The sequence below is a fragment of the Myxocyprinus asiaticus genome, chromosome 6 (assembly GCF_019703515.2).
Source record: "Myxocyprinus asiaticus isolate MX2 ecotype Aquarium Trade chromosome 6, UBuf_Myxa_2, whole genome shotgun sequence".
Taxonomy (NCBI): domain Eukaryota; kingdom Metazoa; phylum Chordata; class Actinopteri; order Cypriniformes; family Catostomidae; genus Myxocyprinus; species Myxocyprinus asiaticus.
The window spans coordinates 11,962,804-11,989,055 of record NC_059349.1 but is presented as its reverse complement, the minus strand read 5'-3'; the positions used below and the strand labels follow the sequence as shown (position 1 = coordinate 11,989,055).

The following is a 26,252-nucleotide window of genomic DNA, read 5'->3' as shown; positions in this document are numbered from 1 at the left end:
GTTGAGTGTAATACTTTCAGCTCCATTTAGCACATTTTACCATGTTTGAATTAATTCTGCAGAATTTCACATTTTCCACAAATTGTACAGAACATGTGAAAGACTCCATCTTGGCCTGCTTTAAAAGAAATGGACAAACATACAACAGTAAACCCTTACCAGCTGTAGTATATCTTCATCTTTTGGCATCACACACAATTCCAGAAATGTATGACTGGAATGGGGGAAAAAATACAGTTTAGGCCACAAACAGACATTTATCACTATATACTTAATTTAACAATCATAACAGGCTCTCACCTGTTCTGGATGAGCCCAATGACTTGCGAGTATGTCTTCCCAATGATGCTCTCGCCGTTCACTTTCACTATTCTGTCTCCTGTTGACAGCCAGTTCCATTATCAGACTTCGAGAAACAAAGCAAAATGTGCTATATCTTTGAAGTAATGGTATAATTACCAGTGCAGAGTCCAGCGCCATGTGCAGGCCCTCCCTCTTTGACCTGCTTCACAAAGATTGTATCCATGGGCTCCAATCTGTTCCGCGTTCTCCCTGGCAACACAAAAGCAGCAGTGTCACGAGTGGCCCAGATCACAACAAACCAGAGCCGAAAAAGAACCAAATGGTCACACAATCAAGCTACTATAAATATTTTTCATCATGCCAACTCAAACCTAAACGCTTAACCCACTGATACAATGGAAATGCTGTGGCTTCCTCTGGAAGTGACTAATCTAGAAGTGACCCGGCATTTAATGTGACAACTGTCACCCCCTTAGGGAGCGCCATACTTGGCTTCACTCAGATATAATATGCCAGCACATAGATCCCAGCTCCAGCACAACTACTGAAAACATTTCAGATTCCCTGATGATCACAGCTATGACATGCTAAGACAGCGGCCTACGTCTACTTGCATTAAAAAGCATGAGCACTGCATGGAGGCCAATATTAAAGTGGGGGCAGGTGATCTATTCTCCTAGCAACTAATCTATTAACTCCCCACATATCTGAATGAGACCGTGGCATCATAACATCAACACTGACCCTTCGCTGAGCCTCATCTTAAGTGTTACTGACCAATCCTATGTAAGCAACTGTTGCAGTTGGCCATTTTTATCTGACAAGTGTTTGCTTTTTTTCTAATGAGAGATTATGAGAGTCTTGTGTGTTTAATTAGTTTTAAGAGGAATTTTATAGAAATTATCCAAACATTTTGGGAAAAAAGTTGTTGACGGGTCACATGTAAAATATATATCAAGCGTATAACATAAGGGACACCTACATTTGCTCCAAAGTTCAAGCTAATAACCTAATGTTAAGGCGATGACACTATTAAAATGTAATTTTAATTACAGTACATTGATTACATGATGTGCCGATTCATTAATCAAATTAACTGCAATTTACTGCATATAAATATTTACAGAGAAAGGCCCTCCAAAAAAGATAATCTAGTATAGAATTAATAAAACTGTAAATATAATATATATTAAGTATTATTATTCAGATAACTCAAAAACATTGCATTATATTCATATGCTGTGGCAGCAGACAAGTAAAGAATTCAGACAGTATGAAAAGTGGCTTTAACGATTTAAGCCTGGATGGGTCCACCAGCGTGATAAGAAAAAAATAGTCAAAATATTCATGACTACAGTATCGTTTGAAAGCGTAGAAGCTGTACTGTACAATAAATGTAGGCATTTTGACCAGAACTGAACAACTGCTTTGAAATTTGCCGACTAATCAGAAGTGATCCATTTTGATAATTTATAAAAAAATAATAAATAAATAAATCACACTGTACATATTATTGTAATCGGTACAAACTTCAAACTTATCAAACAGCCATGTGTCATATGTTGTTGGAAAGCTCTGAGTAAAATACAACGAGCCTGTTTTACTCACAGACAAAAATATAGCGAGTAATAGCTAAGTATGTCTTTGACAATTATGTTGGTGTTGCTTATATGCCATGTTTTTACTTATAACTTCACGAAACATAAACAGAACATAAAATATCACATAGCATTACTTATAGGAGGTGATCATCTTTTAAACGAGCCCACACCCAAGGTAATCGGATGCATAGATCATTAGATAATCCACACGAAGCACAATGTTACATATGGCCACCAGGAGATGGTGCCATGTAAATGACACAGACTCAATGGTGCAGACTCATCGAGTCAAAAGGCACTCATTCTGTGAAATCTCATTACTAAAATCATGTCTGCATGCTATGCAAACCTTTAGTCGTTGTTGTGAAATTAAAAAGATATGCACAAAAGAAAAGTGAATTTTCGATAACTGAGAATATATTGATTTTAATGCTGTGGTTTTGATTTCAAGCAGGAACAATTCAATATAGTACAGCCTACGTAGTTTCAAGGTCAACAGAAGTACACATTTGTAAAAATAATTTTTGCTGGACTTGAACTCACAACCTTTAGAGCCATAGTCCAACGCCACACAGTTGACACATCTCAGCCATGGCAAAGAGGCATGCCAAGTTTAGAGCCAGCACACAAGTGTGGGTTATCTTTTTAACCCTAGCTGGCTCCAATCTTCTCAGTTATCCTCAGGACATGATGTTGATGATGCATACCGATTTTCATATTGATTTTCGTATTTCGTATAAGATTTATCTTTTTTTTTAACTCAATTTTTGCGAAGGGCCACTATGGCTGATATGGGAAAATTTGGTATAGTTGAAATCCTCATGACTCAGAATCCATAGACACCAACCTCTATTTTTGGACATATGGTTCAAAAGTTACAGGCAAAAATAGCAATTTTTCAAATCTTTTGACCCATAGGTGCTGTCTCCAATCTGTGCATGTATCCTCAGATCATGGTCCTGATGAAGCATACAAAGTTTCATTTCAATACGAAAAACCGTTGCCGAGATACAGCCTCACATCCATTTTTACAACAACCTTGTTAACTTTGTGTTAATGTAACTTAGTCAAAAATCAAAAATCGTATTTATTCATTCTGTGCGAATTTGTCTAGAGATTATTTTGAGCCATTTTATGTGCGAATCAGGAAAAGTTTGAAGGAACAGTTGTGAAAAAAGCTAAATGACAATCCAAGATGGCGGCCACTGTAACTGGCGTTGTTTTATTGTAAGGGTAATCAAACAAAAAAAGAACTGCGTCTCTAGGCCAATCAGTTAAAAAGATGTGCACAAAATAAAAGTGAATTTTTGACATGGTGGTGCTATAGAGTATGTCCTAGAGAACCCAAATTTCATGACCACCTCAATCAGTGTGCTAAATTTCATAATTCTCCTATGTACGGTTCTATGGGCTGCCATAGACTCCCACTGGAGTAATTATTATTGAATAATAATTACAATAATAATAATAATAATAATAAAGTTAAAAAAAAAAAAGTGCCACAGCACCTTCGGTGCTTGGCCCCTAATTATTATGTTTTATTTGTTTGGAGATGCTTTTGGACACATGGAGACGTTTTTGTACACTATGATAAATTATTTTTGTAATGCTATGACTTTTGATTGCTTTGTCGTATCAACACAAAATTTCTCAGATACAGCTGCAATGATTGGGAACAAAACAAATGTTTTTCGGAGCCAGCTTATTTACACCCAGAGATATATAAATGTCAAATAAGAAATCGCTTTAAAAACACATTCAGCACTTAAAGGGTTAAAAGTCAAAATGTTTCATTTGTATTATGCTTTTTGTAATATTGTTTGTCCATGTTACTGAATTTCACACTATTATTGGCCTTATTTTGTCTGCACTATTTCTAATTGTTGGTCAATGTACTCTTATGTCACATGGACACTTAAGCGGCTCACTGTGGTTGCGCTGTATTTTTATGATTCTATGTCAAGTTAAACATAGTTTTCAACTTTGAAAAGGGGCTCAAGATCTCTGCATTCTGTTGTACTTTGTCCAGCTGTCATTGACAGCAAAAGTGTGTCATCTGTGGAAGGCTGTGCTCCCTGCTCCGTTGGTCTGAAGAGGGGAGTTTTCCTGTAGAGCTGGAGTTGTGCTGACTGCCACCTATGGCCACAAATTCACTTAGCAAACATCTAAAGTGTTAGGATACATATAATAAACTTAATTGTTTTGTTGAACTCTCTAATTCATTCCAATGCAAAGTTCTACCAAGGGGGACAGAGCTTAGCAAAGGGTCAATTACAACATGCTTTTTAAAATAGATCTTTTAGACCAACTGTACACATTGTTAATTTAGCAAATAATGAAATCATTTTGTTCAGAGAGTGTAGTTAATATCTGATATATCCACATCAGTTGCCTTAGTAATCAACAGTACACCAGCACTGAGAGAAAGGACAGAACACTGGAAATTTTGCCTCTGCTCATGTCTACAACTCATGAGGTGAATGAGACTCCTTTTCAACAGAGGCATTACAGTATTATAACAAGAATGTATACAACAGTTACAGTAGCTTCAGTCCTCAAACCTTATTGGCCAATCAGCATTCCAAGAGTGCTGATGTTTACAATAACAGTTTGTATTACTCCACTTGTCTGTGTTTGCTCATGTCATTTTGCTTAATAGCTGTAGACATTACTGTGCATTGCATAATATGTTACATAATCTGCAACTCCTAAATGATGTCAAAAAAAAAAAAATCACTGAATCACTGAAAGTGAAGTCTAAAGTGAAAGCAATAAGGCTGTAGTTGTGTTGTAGGTGTAAAGGAGTGTGCTGTAAATAAAGCATAATTTAAGTCAGATATAATTCAGAGTGGCTGGAAACAAGCTGAAAGTATAAAGCAGCAGCAACCTTTATTTTTGTCACACACTATACATTTGCACATATACAGTAAAAGTTTTTCTTTTTTTTCATATCCCAGCTAAGATTGGGTCAGAGCACAGGGTCAGCCATGATATGGTGCCCATGGAGAGGATGGGGTCAGGGGCCTTGCTCAGGGGATCTGGGCAGTGCTGGGGCTTTTCAGGTTGCAGCACGAATGCTCCAGTTAGTGCTTTAAAACCTGCGGCATTCTATTCATATTTAGTATGAGAAAAACAGTGTGGGTGTTTAATATAGATCTCATAAGTAGCAAATTCTAAGTAGTTTAGTGGTAGTTTATAAAGGTACTTTATAAAGAATTATAAGAGCAAGTAAAACAGTTTTACACATTAAAAATGTGTTTTGTTATATTTTTTTGTGGGATCTGGGCTATATTTAGAATGTATTACTACTGCTTTGCAGTATACACAGCATACCGCTTACTATTTAAAAAAATATATTATGTGAAACATTATGTGGTGATAATCATTTCATTATACAACAATTAACAGTAGTAAATTACATGGTTGTCACATGACCTAATTCCTTGCCTGTTTAATTCAGCAAGTGGCGTCCACTTTTCTAAGAAATATAAATGTTGGTTTTACATTTAAATTTGTCTAATAATGAATCTGATCAAATAATGAGTCAAGAAAAAGTATAGATAAAAATAAATATTACATTGGAAATGGAATGTCAAGGTAAGTTTTGAGTTACCGTATTACTTGCAGTCTGCCATATGGTATACTACATCTATTTTTCAAATGTAGTAGGTCATCCAGGTTTTCCATTTCTGTGGAAATTAGCATACTATGCTCTGTATACATGCTATACACTGTAGAAATTGTAAAAATAGCATGCTAGCATGCTATTCTGAATGTGGCCCTGCTTCACAGGTGATGTTATCATTTAGAAAGATTTAAGGCGCCCTCTTGTGTCAATTGTCATACAATGCCGTTTTCTATAACATCTACCTCATTAATATGAGCAAATGCACAAAGTATTGCATTTTTACTTATTTAGGTCAGAAAATGAATATAAACAGTATACCAACTAAAACAGTCTGGTCATGTATAATCAGAAAATAAATTAAACACTGACTGATAATGTTTACAATGGCCAGCACATGGGAGTTCACCAGTGATGGCAAATTAAAGCCAATGGAAAATATACTAATTACTGCTTTGTCAAATTTAGCTTTTATGTGCGTAGATTTCACACAAACATGTATTGCAGTTCATATTTGAACTTTATTTGAATAATTTATTTCTGTCACTGGGCACATAAAATAACTATTTATGTGTGCTCTAAATATGTATTTATTATTTTCTAAAGCAATCCAGATATACTGATATGGATCACACACACACACGGGAAAACAAACATAGCACTTCTACGTACAGTTGAAGTCAGAAGTTTACATACACCTTAGCCAAATACATTTAAACTCAGTTTTTCACAATTCCTGACATTTAATCGTAGAAAACGTTCCCTGTCTTAGGTCAGTTAGGATCACTACTTTATTTCAAGAATGTGAAATGTCAGAATAATAGTAGAGAGAATGATTTATTTCAGTTTATTTCCATCATCACATACCCAGTGGGTCACAAGTTTACATACACTTAGTATTTGGTAGCATTGCCATTAAAAATTGTTTAAATTGGGTCAAACATTTTGGGTAGCCTTCCACAAGCTTCTCACAATAAATTGCTGGAATTTTGGCCCATTCCTCCAGACAAAACTGGTGTAATTGTGTCAGGTTTGTAGGCCTCCTTGCTTGCACATGCTTTTTCAGTTCTGCCCACAGATTTTCTATCGGATTGAGGTCAGGGCTTTGTGATGGCCACTCCAATACCTTGACTTTGTTGTCCTTAAGCCATTTTGCCACAACTTGAGGTATGCTTGGGGTCATTATCCATTTGGAAGACCCATTTGTGACCGAGCTTTAACTTCCTGGCTGATGTCTTGAGATGTTGCTTCAATATATCCACATAAATTTCCTTCCTTATGATGCCATCTATTTTGTGAAGTGCACCAGTCCCTCCTGCAGCAAAGCACCCCCATAACATGATGCTGCCACCCCAATTCTTCACAGTTGGGATGTTCTTCGGCTTGTAAGTCTTATCCTTTTTCCTCCAAACATAACGATGGTCAATTGTCATTATGGCCAAACAGTTCAATTTTTGTTTCATCAGACCAGAGGACATTTCTCCAAAAGTAAGGTATTTGTCCCCATGTGCACTTGCAAACTGTAGTCTGGCTTTTTTATGGTGGTTTTGGAGCAGTGGCTTCTTCCTTGCTGAGCAGCCTTTCAGATTTTGTCGATATAGGACTCGTTTTACTGTGGATATAGATATTTGTCTACCTGTTTCCTCCAGCATCTTCACAAGGTCCTTTGCTGTTGTTCTGGGATTGATTTGCACTTCACACCAAACTGCGTTCATCACTAGGAGACAGAATGCTGCTTCTTCCTGAACGGTATGATGGCTGAATGGTCCCATGGTGTTTATACTTATGTACTATTGTTTGTACAGATGAACGTGGTACCTTCTGGCATTTGGAAATTGCTCCCAAGCATGAACCAGTGGTCCACAATTTTTTTTCTGAGGCCTTGGCTGATTTCTTTTGATTTTCCCACAATGTCAAGCAAAGAGGCACTGAGTTTGAAGGTAGACCTTAAAATACATCCACAGGTACACCTCCAATTGACTCCAATTAGCCTATCAGAAGCTAATTGCCTAAAGGCTTGGCATCATTTTCCAAGCTGCTTAAAAGCACAGTTAACTTAAGTTTATGTAAACTTCTGACCCACTGGAATTGTGATATAGTCAATTAAAAGTGAAACAATCTGTCTGTAAACAATTGTTGGAAAAATTACTTGCATCATGCACAAAGTAGATGTCCTAAAAAACTTGCCAAAACTATAGTTTGCCAATATGAAATCTGTGGAGTGGTTAAAAAATGTTTTAATGACTTCCACCTAAGTGTATGTAAAGTTTTGACTTCAACTGTATGTGCACATAAAAACAAACTAACAGAAAAGGCCTCAATGACAAACCCTGTAAACAGATTTTTAGACAGATAGACCTGGGACACAGCAAAACACTGCTGGCTGACGCACAGCATGCAAATATAATATTTTACTACCACGTACGCTGGGACGAGTACAGGTTTTATTTCCAATGTCTGACTGTTTTGCGTACAGAACTAGATGCAACCTTTTAGTGAGGTTATGCAAGACTCACAAGTGTGTTTGAGCTCGTGTAAAAGCCTAACGTAATACTCCAGGTTCTATAATATCAACTAATGCTGCTACAATCCTAAAACACTTTTCAAAGCGCTTTGCGTGAGTGCCCTCTTATAGACTAGAAATGGTTCAGATGTTGGTAAAAGTCTTCAAAGCAGTTTTGTAATGCCTTTAAATCTTTAAGTTGTGCTGCACTGGGTGCAATATTATCACATCCACAGTAGCAGTTCCTGTTTAAATTTCATGCTTTTCGATCTTGAATACCAAAGTAAACCACATGCAGTGAGTGCTTACCGATTTGGCCTAAATTTCCCAGAATGATTGTACAATGCCAGTAAATTAAAAAGAATAGTTTTAGATTGGAATGTTCAGTCATAACATGTAGCAGGCAGCAGATTATCACAATTAGAACACTAAACTCTAGGCGTTTCTTCAATTTGCAATGTCCCACAGGTTGATTTTTTTTATTCAAAACAAATTTCATTTTTTTTCTTTTTGTTATATTAATGTCTCATTAAAACTGAATAGGAAACGTTTTACCTGGCCTTCATCACTTTTTACTTTTCAAATGCCTTTTATGTATAGATATAGCCGTTTGAGCCTTGTCCAAGTCCCAGACTTTCAATCTTAAACTACGCACATTAACCAAGTCGACAAAAGTGTCAGTGAAGAGCATGCTCGAGATGAAATAAGTGATTTGAAGTGTTTGATCAAATCTAAGAAAAACCAAGGTAAATATAACTTTTATTGGGCAGCATTTCCAATCAAGCTGTAATTTGCCAAATTACGCAAAAAGTATGGACATATTATTTAACTGTGTGTATTTAGGATACATAAAATCTTTGCTATAACGTTGGCCATATCAAGACAAAGGCAGACATTTTATTTCAAAAGCATTAGTTTAATTTCCATCCACAGATTTCTATTAAAGACATTTTACCATATCGGAATGTGTCAAATAAAAATAATCTTTATTTTCTGAACTACAAAAACTATGCTCACAAACTGCATACGCTCGGGTATCACCACATCACTATGAAGAACTGGTCTACTCTAGTGAAGAAACAGAAATATGTAGGTCATATGCTTACATGAGATGCTGGCCCAAACATGCAATGGTGCATTTACATGGTTTAACAGGCAAAAGATAATGAAAAAACATTTAGAAACCAAAAGTACATAAAAAAACAAAAAAACTATTTGAGCAAAGCAAGAAATTATTTGAAGGCGCTGACAGCAGGGGCCAATAATGGGATGTGGTAGTCATCCTTTGGGACTGATACTGGATTTAGAAATTAATTCCTGAAACTTATGTCCTGCACATGACAAATCTATACAATCTTCCACCATAATTAAAACAAATTTCCAAACAGATGTTCTTTCTTCCTCATATTCTTCATTCTTTAGAAAGAACATGGCTTGTCTGTGATGAAAAACTTCCATACAGTGTGGTTTGGGGAAACGTTTCTTATAGCCAACAGTAGTAAATCCTTATTAAAATTTTAAGACCAACCAGATTTCTGTAGCTCATAATTAGGGATGCCACAGTGTGAATTTTTGACTGTTATATTACCATCTGAAAAACTAATTTATATGACTTTTGTCTACATGTTTTAAATCAGACGTCTTCAGTAAACCTTAAACATTCAAATGCTCTCAAACAGCTGATTTAAACCACTTTTTCAGTGGATGAGTCTGGTAGAAGGAATTCCCTTACTATATTTGAGTTGTGGTGTATCCCCAGTTTTTTCCGTGGAATAAAAGTTCACGTTCAGTCAGCGATACTTGGGAAAGCACCACACTGACACCATCTGTAACCATAATTCCAGCTGCACTAAACACCCAGGCACAAGCGATTTTCACATTCAGGCTTACTCCAAACAATTATTTTATATTATATATATATATACTTACCATTTTTAATCATGGCAAATAGTGTAATCGCAACATCCCTAGTGACATTTTGTTATCTGCACTGTAATAAAGTCAACAGATATGTATAAACTTTAGTAAATGGCTAATTGTGTGGGATCTTGTCGGGAATTTAGATGTGAATCTTTTGAGGCATCTCTCCTGCCTACAACACAAAGACAGATACACCGATCAGCCACAACACTAAAACCACCTGCCCAATATTGTGTAGGTCCCCCTCGTGCCGCCAAAACAGCACCATCCGGCATTTCAAAAAAGCATTCTGAGATGTTACTCTTCTCACCACAATTGTACAGAGTGGTTATCTGAGTTACCGTAGACTTTGTCAGTTCGAACCAGTCTGGCCATTCTCTGTTGACCTCTCTCATCAACAAGGTGTTTCCGTCCACAGAACTGCCCCTCTCTGGATGTTTTTTGTTTTTGGCACCATTTGGAGTAAATTCTAGATACTGTTGTGTGTGAAAATCCCAGGAGATCAGCAGTTACAGAAATACTCAAACCAGCCCGTCTGGACTATAGACTGGTGAGGACTGTCAACAAGTCATCCAAAAACTATTCAACCATTGAGTTTACACTCTCTGACCTGCTGCATCTGAAAATTCATTCCATTTAAAACACCACCATTACAGCCAAAGCATAGCTTAAGTCACATACTCAATTTTTTTTAAATTGTTTAATAAGTACACATACAAATGGAGATCTCTGGCTGTTGTGTTGTGCATGAGGAAATTACAATGCAAAAATAAAAAATAAGTAAAACAGAAGGCGTGTCACCCTGACATAAAAAGTTGAGCCATACCTGGCTTTCCGCTCGAGCAAAACTTGCCTGTGAGAGCATCTAAAAATGAAACACAATGGCGTTATCTTTAATGCATCCTTTATTAAAGTTCAAATAATAAGAAAGCGGGTTGTGTAAATAAGCATTAACTCCGAAACTGGCATTTCTCTGTGCGGCCAGCGTCGCTTATAGGAGTCTGGAAAAATAGCGCAAGAGAGTTTCAAGCTTCTCCCGGCTGATAAACCCTCTCGCGTGGAGACACTAGTCCTTCGCATGCACTCACGACGTAGTAAATAATAATGTGTGTGTCACTTTTTATAGTGAAGAAAATCAGCAATACGCAACTGTTAAGAGAGAAAGTTTGATCAAAGTTAACAAAAAGGTGAGAGTGTAGTGTTAGCCCGATATACAATGCAAAAACAATTGGTTTTTGATTAGTCTTTTTTGCTTTGTTTTCCAATATAAATATCTAAAACTCCTTTTGTACTTTTACTTTAGGAGCTATACTGCAGAAGAAATTTTTTATCTGAGAATGTTGAATATAATATTTAAAACATTTTAATATTTTAAATATCTAAAAATCCTTAAGATACATTTACCTAAGAAGCAGCATACAACATATTTAGACTTGCTTTCAGAGAATATATATTGAATAAGTAAATGTTGTCTTTACTGCACTGGAAAAAAGTATGAACAAGTGAAAAAATACACTCATTCAAAATACAATATTCAAGATACATTTTCTCAAGTAAATGTATCTTGTTTTAAGGATTTCTAGATAAAAGACAAAAAAAGACAAAAACACTTAACAATAGGATTTTTTGTGAATCTTTTAATGAATTAAACTTTTTTCCCCTTGAAATTCAGTGAACGTTATTTAGAATACAGCCCGTTAACTCAAGGCACAAGCTGAACAGTTGGTTAAGAGCTAATGATTAATCATTGCAATAATCACCTGAATAGTCGAATAATTGTTCTAATAATCATTAGATTAGTGCATTATCAAAATAATTGTTAGTTGCAGCCCTAATCCTATGTGAACGCCCCTTTAAAAATGTGCCCAGTAGACATGATCCTAAACCAGCATTATCATACAGAGCTTCTTTAAAACAGATTAGATTAATCATTCAGATAACCCACTGACTAGCTAATGTTGAAAACATGTACTTTTGCACATGCCTAATTCAAAAACTACAACCAAGTACAAGAAAAACAGATAAAATATACCAATTTAATAAAATCTCTTTTGCAACAAAATTGTGCAATCTTTCAAAACACACATCGGGTCAAAAGTTCAAACAGTGGAGGGGGGAAAGGTTGAGCAAAGGAAATAATCTGGTTATTTTTGGCAGCTATAGACCATTGCACTGAACCGTGTCATGAGAGCGATCGGTGATGGGAGCTGAATAAAAGCCTGTGATTCACTGCAGGAAGAAATGCACTGATTCTTTGCCAGCTTATGGGGTGCTAGACTAGGAAAGGGCATTTTCGATTAATTTTGTAGTAGAGTACTCTAACCCACAAAAAACAAGTAATTGATTACTCGTAAATTTAAAATACAAGTTGAAAATAACAATTATGACAAGTATGTGAAATTTACATTGGTTTTATTCACAAACGCTACCATGAATGGTTTTAAAATGAGCTAACTTTAACAAACTATGCTTTATTTTTGGATAAAGAAAATTAAATAAAAAGTATGCATTAAAAAAAAAAAAATATATATATATATATATATATATATATATATATATATAAAAATAACAGCATAAACATTTGCACTCAGCCAGAGCTTAGAAACCAATACTGACTATATTTATATGCACACTGTGGCAGGGCGGAGCCTAATAAGGCTGATTAAGCCCGAGAGGGATAGGGCCGACCGGAGACGGCAGTGCGACAGAGAGAGAGTTACGGGCAGCTGCCCGACACCTGTGTGTGTTTGTGTCCTTTTGGTTAAGTTTATCATTAAACCTTTATTTATATTGTCAAGCAGGTTCTCGCCGCCTCCTTTCCATTGAAATGTGTTACACACACATATAGTGTTTACAAAAAGGCTCAAATTTTTTTCATTTAACATGTTATTATTCAGAGAAACAAGTGGTGAAAGTTGGCTTTTTATAAAATGTGCACTGTCAGTAAGACTGAAAGCATATACACACATAATGGTCCGATAAGCTTACGAGTTTCTCTTTCCGCTTCGCATTTTCTATCCACCATAAAAGCAAACCCTCATCCGCTGGCAGGCATGACTCCAACAAGAACCGAATACCAATACATTATAATTCAATAAGAATTAAAATATTACAAGTATTAACACACTTCAGTTTACACTTTGCCAAAGACACCATCACAATTCCTTCTCTCATCCAACACCTCGACGACAAATCCACAGCACCCCCTCCCCCCTAAACAGAAAACCCCCATAACCCACAACTGGCCGATTTATTTTAAAAATCAAGATCCTCAAGTTTGAGGAATTTATTCAGAGGAATTCAAATATATTAATAAGTGATAACTTACCTCTGCGGCCATGATCTTCCTCCTAGAACAGCAAAAAAAAAATAAAAAAAATTATTAATTCGTATGTTTTGGTGAAATGTTGTTACCTGATAAAGAAAAGCTTGGCATGTTTTCACAGAATTCAATAACCCACATTTTCTACAAATTATTCGCTTTACATCATGTCTGGTTATTTATTTTTTATTATTTATTCATTTTTGACTAAAAATGTAATATCCTCAGGTCTGTTTGACACCTTACTGAATCTGTGTGAAAATAAGTGCACAACAGATAAAGATGGATGTCTTTGCAGAATCTAACACCTACAGAAGGCCAAATAGTATCAGTGACTGACAAGCAGATGCCAAGAGATGTACACTACCTTAAAACTGGAGTGCACAGCCGACTCGGGTGGGTACACGATGAAGTGGCGCAGAGTGAAGCCGAAGCCTTTTGAAGTGCGCTGCAGACGCAGTGTTTTAGGCCCCGGCCAGGAAAACGGCTCTTCCTCTGGCTGAAAGAGCACACCTGAAGAATCATCCTGATCCGACACATCCTACAGAAAGACAATTAAACAATGAGAAACAAGGAGCACAGAGGACAAAAACCTTGTTTCAAATGTGTGCAAATTCACACTTTTCAGCTGAAACTGGATCAGCTGAACTGTTGCAGGGCAACACAGTTCATTCCCACTTTGATGCAGGTCACTCATGGCAATAATAATAACACAGACAGGTAGCCTACATGGGAAATGTGGATTTCACAATGGTCTCCACTGAATGATTATTAGACCACCTATATATGAATACTGATTCAATGCTATCAGACTTAGACTTTGAGAAAGTTAGGAAAACCGAGATCAACTGTCGCCATCGAGACAGTCACTGGAAAGCCATACCATGACATGGCATTAATGTGCATGTGTTGAGTTTAAAAACTGAGAAATACAAAATGAGTCAAATGTAAGGAAATTAAGCAGTTTGATTATAGGTAAACATACACTGCCTGACCAAAAAAAAAAAAAAGTTACATATTCTAATATTTCGATGGACCACATTTAGCTTTGATTATGGTGCGCATTCGTCGTGGCATTGTTCCGACAACCTTACGCAACGTCACAACATTTATTTATATCCAGAGTTGCATTAATTTTTGGCTGAGATCTTGTATTGATGGAAAAGTCGAACCACTCCGTAAAGTCTTCTCCAGCACATGCAAAAGACTTTCAATGGGGTTAAGGTCAGGACTCTGTGGTGGCCAATTCATTTGTGAAAATGATTCCTCAAGCTCCCTGAACCACTCTTTCACAATGAGCCAGATGAATCTTGACATTGTCACATCTGTTTTTGCAAAATGTTTGCTAAACATGTTTTGTCATCAATTAATGTAAGAACTTTGACTCATTAATGAATATTATTTAATAAAAGTGAATGTTTGTTACTGACTGTAAACCTCCCTGCCCTGGGTGCCGACAAGTTTGCGATGTAACACACTTGCATCTCGACAAAATGGGAGATAAAGATTTCCACACAAGTTTCCAAGTTAGAAGTCATTCCGTTGCACTTTCCCCAGATGAAAGGTGGAAATTCTGACTCTCAGAGTTGAATGGAACGTTTCATGAATCATCACAGCAACAACAATATGCAGCATCGCGGCTTTCCCCACAGGAGCGAACACTTGAGAGACACACACGGCATGTGGCAGTGGACTCAACACGCTGAAGCAGCGCATATACAGCAGGAGAGTGTTTCTTTCATTCAGCTAGCCAGAGCGAACCTAAATGAAACAGAATGCAGCATCTTCAAAACTGAACTTAAACTTAACACTAGGGCTGCAACTAACAATTATTTTGCTAATCGACTAAGCTAACGATTATTAAAATAATTATTCGACTATTCAGGCAATTATTGCAACGATTAATCATTAGCTCTTAACCGACTATTCAGCTTCTTCCCGACTTAAAAGGTATTAAACTTGCTTGCTAACACTAAAGAGGACAAAATCATCTTTTAAAAATACCTCTAAATGACATTCACTGAATTACCTGCTTCTCAGGTGAATGCATTTTATTTTTTTTAATTTTAAGGATTTTTAGATATTTGTATTTTTAATATTATATTCAATATTCTCAGATAACAATTTTTTCTTCTGCAGTATAGCCGCTAAAGTAAATGTATATTGTTTTAAATGAGTTTTAGACATTTATATTGGAAAACAAGCCAAAACAAAAACAAATAAAAATATAGCCGCAAGCAGCGATGACGGGCCCAAGCACTACGGCGCCATCACCACCTGGTGGCTCTAGGAAAACAAAGCATGGTGGCCGCATGCATTTGAGAGGGTAAATACTGTATAAGAGGACTTTCAAAGTCTCACAAAGTGTCACACTTCCTGTTGTCAGTTGGTGGTGCTATGGCCGTGACCCATAATAGCCATATAAATGTGATCAGCCCCCATTACCAAACATACAGCTGAATTTTCATCAAAATCATACAATTCACACAGAAGATAAGGAAATTCCTGTTTCACGTTTACCCTTAATTTATTGCATCACCATGGCAAAACTGTCGATATATCAAAACTCTGTTCGCAATTTAGCATCTTCAATGTCTTGGCATAATATTGCTTAAATTTGGTGACAGTCACATGATTCCCCTTGGAGGAGTATTCAAAAGTTCAGGGCCTGCAATTTTCAAAAAATACACATTCAATCCAAAATGGCCGACTTTCTGTTGGGCGGAGCTAATGACTGTAATTCTGAAAGCTGTCCGGCTTGATGAGAACAATATATGTAGCAAGTTTGGTGATCGTAGAAGAAACTGACCCACACAACATTTGTCAGAAGTTGGTGCTACAGAGCTCCTCAGCCACGCCCCTGCGTTAACTTTTTCCCAGGCCTAATGGCGACAACTCTGTGTGTGCAAAATATCATGAAAATTCAAGCATGCCAAGTTCCTCAAACTTGTGAATATTCATAAAAAGGAATAATGACATTTAATACTTTGCCATGGCAACACTATTTAAGATATCACAAATCCCTTCAGAATTGTCTTGACATTATTAAAAAAAAATTTGAAGCAATTCAGGTTAACATAATAGAGATATTTCAAAGTCTGTTAAAAGTGACACTTCCTTCCGCCAGTTGGTGGCGCTACAACCGTGACCCACAATAGCCACATCAATGTGATCAGCCTTTAAGGACAAACATTTGGCTACATTTTTATGTAAAATCACACCATGCATGCAGAAGATATGAGACATTTCCTTATTCAATTTTTTTGATGTTATTTTATCGCTTCGCCATGGCAAAACCTTTCGATATATCAAAAATCCCTTCGCAATTTAGCATCGTCAATGTCTTGGCATGATGTCGCCCACATTTGGTACCTGTAACATGAAATCCTTGGGAGGAGTATATCAAATTCCTTAACATGTATTTTTTCAAACAATCCAAAATGGCCAACTTCCTTTTGGGCAGAGCTCATGACCGTCAGCGTGAAAGTTGTCCGGCTTGATGAGATCTATATGTGTACAAAGTTTGGTGACTGTAGCTCAGAACGGATGTGCTACATAGCCCCACCGAACATGCCCATGTTCTGGGTGGTGCCACAGAGCCCCTCCTGCACCCCACCACCTGTAACTCTGTCATGCCCAAATGGCCAGCGCCTCTGTGTGTGCAAACTTTCAAGAGTTTTCACACATTTTATGTACCCCAAAAGTACTGAAAACCTTGAAAAGAATAATAATAATAAAAATAATAATCCTTAGAAGAACAATAGGGCCTCTGCACTTTCAGTGCTTGGGCCCTAATTAAAGCTGCAAGCAGCAATGAACGGGCCCTCGCACCCTGGTGCACGTTGGGGCTGCTGTGCCAGGGGAATGTCACTCCATTTTTTTTTTTTTGTTTTTTTTTTGTAGCACTTAAATGTTGTTAAGAGTGTATCACAGTGTAAAACAAGTCATTTCCTGTTGCCAGTAGGTGGCGCTATGACTATAACTGAATATTGGCATATAGAAGTGTTCAGGCAAGGACTCTTATAAAACATGAAACGTTTGGAGCAGACTGGACATTTTATGTATGAGTTATAACAACTTCCTGTTTCGTGGCGAAACATCCAAATTTGTCAGTATGCCATGGACATGCCCTTCAACGAAAACTCAAAAGCTTCACAATTTAACATCGGCAAGGCCTTTAGATTAGACTGACCGAATATGATGTTGATCTGATTTAATCTCTAGGAGGAGTTCGTTAAAGTACGAGGCCTGGAAATGGCAAAAACGGAGCAAAAATTTAAGAGAAAAATCAAAAAGGCTGACTTCCTGTTGAGTTTAGGGCATGGGTCCAAGAGACTTTTTTTGTAGGTATTGGCATGTTAAACATGTGTAACGATTTTTGTACATGTAGGTGAAATGTAGCCTAAAGTCCACATCGCTGAGCCACTTCTGATGCGTGTGCAAAGTTTCATGAGATTTCGAGTATGTTTAGGCCCTCAAAAATGCAATTCATTTGGAAAAAAATTATAATAATTAAAGCTGCAAGCAGCAATGAACGGGCCCTCACACCCTGGTGCACGTTGGGGCTGCTGTGCCAGGGGAACGGCATTCAATTTTTGTAGCACTTTTTGTGTTATAATGTACTTCATTCTTCAGGTCATGTATTTGTATGTAATTCTGAGAGGACAGGAGAGTTAAGGAGGTAAAGGCTTTTTATTTCACAAATGGATCTGATTTACTCTAGGAGGAGTTCGTTAAAGTACGAGGCCTGGAAATGGCAAACACCGAGCAAAACTTAAGAAAAATAAAAATGGCTGACTTCGTGTTGGGTTTAGGATATGGCTCTAAGAGACTTTTTTGTACGTGTTGACGTTACCTACGCCTACCAATTTTCTTACGTGTAGGTGAAACGTGGTGTGAGGGCTGCTTCATTTAAATTTTGTATGTGGCGCTATCGAGCCATTTTTAACTCTTAATTCTAAAACCTGTATCAGATATAAATTTTTGCCACTTCTGAGGTGTGTGCAAAGTTTCATGATCTTTCGAGCATGTTTAGGCCTCAAAAATATGATTCGTTTCCCATCTAACTTTGTCAGGCCACCACGGACATGCCCTTCAACAAAAACTCATCAAATCAGTGTAAGAGACCAGTTATGGCTTCAACATACAAGTTTTGGACTATTTTTCAAAGCATGTATGCCATGGAAATGCAGTTTAACAGATCAAGTATGCCTTTACAAAATAGTAGGCTACTGGGCATTTGTGTAGGCAACTTTGAAGCAAATCGAACAAAACTTCTACTAGCGGATTAAAGTGCAGAACACCTTTCCCAATATACATAATCTCGCATTGTGTGATTTAGATCAAAATTGGACATTGTATGTTTGAGTCATAACAACTTCCTGTTTAATGGCGAAACATAGACTTTGTCAGGCCGCCACGGACACGCCGTTCAAAGAAAACTCAAAAGCTTTGCAATTTAGCATTGCCAAGGCCTTTAGATTAGACTGACCGAATATGATGTTGATCTGATTTAATCTCTGGGAGGAGCTCGTTAAAGTATAAGACCTGGAACTGGCTGTTGCCAGTAGGTGGCGCTATGACTATAACTGAATACTGGTATATAGAAGTGTTCAGTCCAAGACTCTTCTAAAACATGTAAAGTTTGGAGCAGATTGGACATTTTATGTTTGAGTTATAACAACTTCCTGTTTCATTGCGAAACATCGACTTAGGCCGCCACGGACATGCCGTTCAAAGAAAACTCAAAAGCTTCGCAATTTAGCATTGCCAAGGCCTTTAGAATAACCAAATATGAAGTAGATCTGATGAAAACTCTAGGAGGAGTTCGTTAAAGTACGAGGCCTGGAAATGGCAAAAACTGAGCAAAAATTGAAGAGAAAAATCAAAGATTGAGATTTCAAGTATGTTTAGGCCCTCAAAAATGCAATTCATTTGGGGAAAAAATAAAAAATAAAAAATAAATAATAAACACCTAAAAGAACAATAGGGTCCTCGCACCATCGATGCACGGGCCCTAAAAACGTATTTTGTTGCTGTGTATAATGGGGCGAAGACTACCCTCTCTCACCTTTGTTCACTTCAACCCATCTTTAACTCACAAAAAAACAAACTCTCTCTTATTAATAAAGCTGTGTATTGCCAATTTTCTTCACGATATATACTGTATTATAATTCAATAAGTCGCGAGCCATCACGTTATAATCTAGCTGAATTAAGCGTGCGCGCTCAAGGGATGAGCATCCCCGTGACAGTGTGTGCATCAGCCGGGTGCAGTTTCAATCTCTCCCCCTTAGATCGGGACATTTGCGCAACTCATAGAAGAGGCACTGACCGCAATGCCAGTTTCGGAGTCTATAGTTATTTACATGATCTTATTCCTTATTATTTGAACTTTAATAAAGCTACAACGCATTAAATATAACTGCATTTAAGATGTAACGCCAGACGGTCACTAAAAAAACTGGTGCGTGCTTACTAAGATTACTACGGTAACCCCAAGGAAGAACAGACAGACGCGCATTGTGCACATTCTTTCATTGATCTTCACATAATGACAAAATATGATGCATTATATTTTCATTATGCAATCTTTTGTACATTTTGAAACAGATTATTTTATAACAGCCTATAATAATGAATAGATGATACAATGCAGCAGCCAAAGATGTTTGTTAGACATGTTATTATATATAAAGTTATGTACATGTTAGGGCTGCACCTAACGATTATTTTTTTATCGATTAATCTAACGATTATTTTTCAGATTAGTCGATTAATCTAACGACTAATTTGCCGATTATTCTAAAGATTTTGTATAATTATTACTTGATTAATATAACAATTAACCCAAAATAAATACAAAACTTGTCTCATTAATATTTCAATATTTTATTAAATCATCTTCTCTTAAACACAAACAAATGTACAAGAAACAAAGTGTGCACTGCAGGGCATTATTCTGCAACAAAAAACAGTATTACTATGAATGCAAACTTTAATACAGTGAAAAAGACACTATTAGCATAACAAATATATAGATATATAAATAATTTCCAACATTCTTTTGAATGTCCATGTACTAAAATAAAATATTTGATGCCATGAGTGTAGCTTCATTAACTATTACTATTATTTTGAATGGCCATGGAAAATGAAGCAATGTGATAACTATTTTACTTGGTCACAAAAAGTAGTCCGTTAATTAACCTGATGAACTTTCACCTTTTGCTGACCCTTTATGCTTCGTAGAGCTAATGTGTGCTTCTAAATCACTTGCACCTTTTTTAGCAACTGACACATAAGTGCCAGCTTTACATATCATACATTCTGCTTCCCACGGATCTCGACCTGGACGAAAGCATGGGAATTATTTGTGCAAACCTTCTGCCAATTTGCACTTTCGTTTGGGCATTGTTTCCACTCAGGTGTCATTTGCTGCTACTATCAAGCAACTGTTTGATGCCGAACACAACAGCGCTTTGCGCGTTCGCGGAGAGATTGACAGGCAGGAATTTGGCCAAGAGTTGCTGCAAGCCTCTTATAATCAACCAATTGGTGTGCGAGAAGGTGGGACTTACAAAGAGGGGTTAAAGCAATGCAAATATGCACGTGCACACAATGAAATTTTAGACCAGATTCACATCATAATGCAGCTAAAGCCGAATACCGGATATTTTCGCAAATTTACAAATCCCAGCCGGACTTTTTTTAAGGTCCGAAAAAGAGGACATGTCTGGGAAAAAGAGGACGTATGGTCACCCTACGTTAGCAGCGGTGCAGAAATTACTTTTAACATGGGGGCGATGAGGAAACATTTAGAAAATCAATTTAAAGTGACAACTACTAACAGAAACACATGTTGTAATACTAATATGTCATGCTTGGGTGGGGACAAAAAGTAAACAGAACTTACGGTGCTGACTTGCTGCTGTCTTAAATAAGTGCTCCAGGATGATTTCGCTTCAAGTGTTCATTCATGGCGGTTGTACTGTTGTGATAAGCCATTTCCAATTTGCATTGCTTACACAGCACCACAACGTTGGGTTTCTGGCTAAAATACTCCCAAGCTTTAGATGACCGTAGGCGAGTTTTTTTTAGCTGCAGCTTGTTCTTTGGGGCAATCCATACTTAAACCGGGCGCTGCCATTTTAATTACTCCATTGCGACGTGCCGACGCATGTTATGCAAATGGACGTATTTCTGTAAACGGCAAGAAATTATGCACAACGGCTTCATTTGGACAACTGACCAAATCATGAACAAATTGAAAACTTTAAAGAGAGACCAGGGAGCATAAGAGACCCAAGCAAAAGCAGCAATGGTGTGAGCAATGATATCTTGGACTCTGTTTTAGGACACTGACCTGTCAGCTTACTAACCGGGGTAACAAATTCAGTCAGTCTCGCTTGATGAACACTAAATCGCTGGTGTCCTCTGCAGCTGATCTAGGTAATTAATTATATTTGTTAACTTCCCTAACACTCTTCTCATCTTATTTTACTATCTGTTATGTAAACCGGTGGGATTCTCAAACAAGACAAACATAATATTATATGCAATGGAAAAATCCATATTTAACCATCTGCTACACCAATGTTAATAACGATTCCACTGTTACAGTTTATAGTACTTAGCAAGATAAGCCACTTTTAAAAGTTTATACATAATGTAATTACGTTACCTGTCATCTTGAGCATAGCATTGTCTCTGGCAATCCTGAGCAATGTAATAAAGTTGGATTGCATTTCTCTGTATGTTTAAACATGTCCTCAAAAAAAAAAAAATTAAAAAAAAACAGTAGTTAAAAAGAATGTAGGCTACACAAACACTGTGACGCGCCATTTTTGTGGTAGTCACGTAAACTACATAACCACGTAAAGTCACGTACTACTTCGGCTATCAGGTCAGTGAAAAAGGTCGGTTTGCGATAGGCACCAGATTGCCCCGGCCAAGCACAGGCTCGGCATGAGAACAATCGCCATTTCAATGAAAAAGGACTAAGAAAGAACTGTAATCTGTAGCAGAATACGAGATTTGGGCTGCTATGCTATTTTGGGCTACTACACAAGTATTCTTCAGGTCCTAGATTGGCTGGAATCTGTTCAGAGGGTGACAAATTCTGCTATGTTCCACTGGGTCTTTGAGGAATGAGTTAATAGGTGTGAAACACAGCAAGTGCACATTAAATCTGAGAGCCTGTGTGAACTTGGAGCAGGTTTCTGTCTATAAATGTAACAACTTCCAAAATAGTGAACTCATGATTAAAACTGCTGATCAATAGTAATGCTCTGTACAGGATATTTTAGACAACAGCATGCAGTAAGGCAGGGCTGACATACTGGCCCGATTTCTGACATCAAGGTAATGAGACCTCCTATATGATAATGTAGTATAGGATAATATATAGATCTTTGATATGATAAACTTAGGTTTACTGTGTTTTACTGTTGTTTTGTAAGCAGCATCTCTTAGAAAACACTTAAGTCATAATGTTGGCAGTTTTGCATTAAACATTTCCAGCAAAAATTACTGTTTTGTGATATTCCATTAGCATGCAATAGCATGAGACCAGTAAAACATAAAAGTACTTTTTCTGCAGGCCATGTTCCATTTCTTCTGTACTGATACACATCAATAAATATATAGCCATTATATGAACAGAACATTAGTAGGCACAACAGTTTGAGTCATCTGAGCTTTTCTGCTGTCCATTAGCCCACCTTACTCATGACAATAAACAGAAAACTCCATAAAAGACCACATAAAACACTTGCTGATTGCTGGAAACATCATTTTGAAAACACAACAGTCATGCTGTGCCACACAGCTGGACAGGATCTATTTAAAGTGTGTCAATGGAGAAAAACTAAAAGATATACCATTAATTATTCAAGAACTTTAGACACAATTTAGACCATGCCTGCAAAAGCAAGCTGAAACTCAAATTCTCCCGGAAACTAGTTCCTAAAGGGCAATGGAAATCAGTGCATGTATATTCAAGCAAATTACCAGTGTGTCTTTTATGTAGGATCACAATCCCAACCGGATGCAAATCAGGAATAGTGCTCAGTCATGCAGAATCGATTTGGTAGTTTTGCTCTGGGAAACGGGGTAAGGCTTAGCTACTCTAAACAGATGGGTGGTGAACAACTTTAGTTTGGATACTCCAGCATTTTACGGTGTGGTGACAGACCAAGCCAATAAATTCTCTACTAGCACCTTCATGTGCCAAAACTCCCCCAATCAAATGGCCACATCTGTGTCTCCTCTGGAGATGACGCCCAAAAGTGAGATTCGAGAGAGTTCGAGAAAGTGGGAAAAAGATTTCAATGGAAGTTTGTCATGTAGTAGATTTATTTTGCTTGGTGGAAACAGCAGTTTTGCTCATTTTAGTCCATTTGATAAGTTTTGGAATCTGATAAACTCATTCAACTCTAATAAACTAAGTTCAACAAGATGTAGGCCTAGCTCATGCATGCATATGATAACATGAAACCAAATAGTCTGACAAAAGCTGAATTGTACAGGCAACTTTTTAGGTTATCGTCAACTTAACACATGAAGTCCTTATTCGAAGGTGGAGCTGTCTATACTGGAAGCACCCATACATGGATTTGCTCATCTTTAAAAATCTGTGACCAAAATTATGAAAAACTAATCAAATATAATTAGAAGGGCTTTCAGAAATAACGCGTTAACGCATGTGATTAATAAAAAAAAGTTCAACTTTTCTTAATCGTAATTAACGCATTGACCGTTAATACAGCATAAACACTAGTGTTGCACCAATCAGGACATTTTAGAACGATACCGATCACCGATCTTTTAACACTAAGAAGTGCCTTTAGCCACACTTTTGCAAGTTATATTCTGCAGTTATGTTTATGACCCACACAGTAAAATTACATTAATTGTGAATTGCTAACATTTATTTGTACTGAAAACATTTATGAATAGTTCTGTTGTCAATATCAAAAGGTAATTTTGTGACATACTGGTAACCAGTAAAAACCATGATGGCAACACACACAGCAGAGATACATTCAAAAATAAGATAGTTGTCTATTGCTTGCTCCAAAACTGCTCCTGTGAGGAATCATTAGTATTTATGGTTTGTTTACCGCATTTGGCATTTTATCGCAATACAAATCACTAATTATTAAGCAAACGCGGTGTCATTATTTAAGGTTAAACAGTTATATCTGTTATTAGTGGCATTGCGACCAATATCAGTCTGATTTAAATTGTGATCCTCAGTTAAATTGGGAATAACGCTGGGATGAGTGACTGAGATATTGAGAGCACCTGCAGAGCGCGCTTGTTTGTTTGACACCGAGAGTGCTCATGTTGAAGGGAGAGAAGCTAATAGTGCTCATGATCGCTCAAACAGTCTCATGACTCCACACAATATCTGACTGTGACGACTCGCGTTACATCACATATACTCAGATTTGTATTTGCATGTTTATTTGTTGTTTAATTCGTTTTTATGCCCATTAACAATCTCTTTATCCACTCCCTGCTCACTGTGCAATGAGTCAGAATTACTACTGTATTGACTCTAAAAATGGGCAACTTAATATTCATACACATGTTATTGTTACACGTTTTAAAACAAACCGGCATATTCATCTAAATTACACCATGTCTGAAAGTTTTAATTTGTGAATGCTTAGAATTGCCACCAACTCACCCTCCAGTGGACACACTATATGCTTCAAGGGCTGAGCAAGCACTCATTAGAGTAGCAGTGTATGCATGCTGCAAAAAAGATCAGGCCTGAATCTAGGCACGATTGGCCGATCATGGATTTAAGACGAAAATCAGCCGATTTAGATCGGTGGCCAATCACTGATGTGAAGGGCGGAACCTTTGTAATGTGTCCGCCCAGAGTCATTACACTGACGCACACACCACAAACAGACACTAGGAGGTAAAGGCCCCAGAGCCTTTCTACCAAGAAGAGCCTACAAGCTTAGCATAAAACATCATAACACGGCAGTCCCATAGACATTCTATGGGCGGTAAGTCATAACACGCTGGTTGACCGTTACTCTCTCTCCTATGATAGAGCTGCGGAGGTTGTTATCTCAGTAAATAAAAGAGTATCTGACAGCTCTTCTGTGTCAGTGATAAAATGGAGAAAGGATCTCTTAGCGCAATTTGATGTACAAAGCAAACCCAGATGGGGCTTGTGATAGAAATCAAGTATTTTTCAGCCTATGTAAGGCGCATTTTAATTACCACAGAAGCACACCAAATCTTAACTATCACCAAAACACAGAATGAAACGTGTTTGTTTGCAAGCTTGCCGCTGGCAACGCCACTTTGACGCAAATCATGAACGCAACATCACGATAGCTGTAACAAAGTGGATAGCCACAGTCTACCGGCAGATTAATACTGTCAAGGATAAGAGTTTAAGGGATGCCCATTGCAATGAATAATATGCAACCTATGTGTGGACTAGTTCTTTTAATTATTCAAACTCCCACTTAGACTATGCGACTTGAATTGGTGATATTTTAGTGCATTTCTATCTTTATATTGTTGTAGGCTTTGTTTGGAAAATGTTAATAAAGCATTATGTTGCTACATATTGTTTTGTTTTCTTTCCTAAGATGGACATAAATGAATTTTAACAAGAATAGTAGTAATATAGTGTCAAGTTTCAGCACTTTTAAAATCTGCAATTAAATCGCAATTAACTACAAAAAAAAATCATGCGATTAATCGCGATTAAAAACTTTAATCGACTGACAGCACTAATAATGAGTAAAATTCATATTTTCCTTATGCACCTAGTTGGAAATGTCAGCAAATTAAACATCATGATTGTCACTAAAGGGCGAAATGCTATAATGCCATGTCCAGAGGTCGGAGATGGTGAAATGGCAGCGTTATCAGCTGTCAGTCATTAAGGCTCTATGGCAGTTGAGGCACACCAAGATGGCCGCTCGAACACTTCCGGTGGTT

General features: G+C 37.2%; 1 protein-coding gene across 2 annotated transcripts in view; it reads right to left on the bottom strand.

Moving 5' to 3' along the window:
- Positions 1–26,252, bottom strand: part of LOC127442647 (rho GTPase-activating protein 21-like) — a 108,205-nt gene that overhangs the window by 68,693 nt on the left and 13,260 nt on the right. For both annotated transcript variants that reach the window (XM_051700834.1, XM_051700836.1), the window contains exons 3-7: positions 13,642–13,815; positions 13,281–13,302; positions 460–552; positions 301–379; positions 160–214 (exon numbers count right to left, since the gene is read on the bottom strand). In XM_051700834.1, coding sequence (XP_051556794.1) covers positions 160–214; positions 301–379; positions 460–552; positions 13,281–13,302; positions 13,642–13,815 — 423 coding nt within the window. The remainder of the gene's footprint in view (positions 1–159; positions 215–300; positions 380–459; positions 553–13,280; positions 13,303–13,641; positions 13,816–26,252) is intronic.